Source organism: Etheostoma spectabile, chromosome 18 (genome assembly GCF_008692095.1).
Source record: "Etheostoma spectabile isolate EspeVRDwgs_2016 chromosome 18, UIUC_Espe_1.0, whole genome shotgun sequence".
Classification (NCBI taxonomy): domain Eukaryota; kingdom Metazoa; phylum Chordata; class Actinopteri; order Perciformes; family Percidae; genus Etheostoma; species Etheostoma spectabile.
Genome location: NC_045750.1, coordinates 634,506 through 635,370, shown reverse-complemented (window position 1 = coordinate 635,370; position 865 = coordinate 634,506). Strand labels below are relative to the sequence as shown.

Sequence of the window (865 nt, the reverse complement as noted above, 5' to 3'; positions counted from 1 at the left end):
CCAGATCCACTGGTGTTCAGGTGTACTTCCTGTGTGTGTGTTACCTTCTCCTCCACCTTTCCAGATCCACTGGAAGCTGTGTGTGTTCTGCCTGCTGTGTGAGGCGTACCTCCGGTGGTCTCTGCTCCACGGCGCCGAGCAGAGCGGCGACCCCGCTGACATCATCAGGTACACCAAGCAGTGGGAGTTCTACGGCATGTTTGGATTGGCCGCCCTCGGTAAGATGAATTTAAACAACTACTACTTTACAGTTGCTCTTCTCTGATGCTACAGTTTCATCTGTATCCAACGCCTTATCCACTCAAGAAGAATAATAGGTGTAAACTTGGTATTATAATACAACAGAACTGATGGACACATAAGTTATTAAAAGTGGTGTGATGCTCCACTTACAGGAGATGGCGTTTTTCATGCATGGTGTTGTTCATATAATGAGTTAGTCCTAGTTAACAGCTTGTGTTTTGACACGTCCTCCCGTTGTGGGTGTAGAGCTGGCGGCGTTCTGCGGCGGGGTGCTGTGCTTCCTCTGGGTGGGGGTGCGTCCCCTGCAGGGCGGGACCCCCGAGCTCGGCCTGGTCCTCAGAGCCCTGCTGCTGTCCTGCTACGGGAAGGTCCTCCTCATCCCCGCTGTGATCTGGGAGCACGACTACTCGCCGCTCTGCCTGGGCCTCATCAAACTGTTTGTGCTCACCTCGAACTCGCAGGCTATCAGAGGTAGGAGATCAATAAATAAAATGAATAAACTCACCTGTTCAAAAGGGGTTACCTCACTCAGGCCTGTTACTATTATTACGTCATTGTCAATTCTTTTGTTTTTCTTTTAAATATTTAGGGGTCCAAGCCCGAGGATGCGTGCACCGCAGTA

The 865-nt window shown here is 50.6% G+C and overlaps 1 protein-coding gene across 1 annotated transcript in view; it reads left to right on the top strand.

Moving 5' to 3' along the window:
• arv1 (ARV1 homolog, fatty acid homeostasis modulator) overlaps positions 1 to 865 on the top strand; it is a 14,241-nt gene that overhangs the window by 345 nt on the left and 13,031 nt on the right. Inside the window, exons 2-3 of the mRNA XM_032542602.1 lie at positions 21 to 218; positions 490 to 714. Coding sequence (XP_032398493.1) covers positions 21 to 218; positions 490 to 714 — 423 coding nt within the window. The remainder of the gene's footprint in view (positions 1 to 20; positions 219 to 489; positions 715 to 865) is intronic.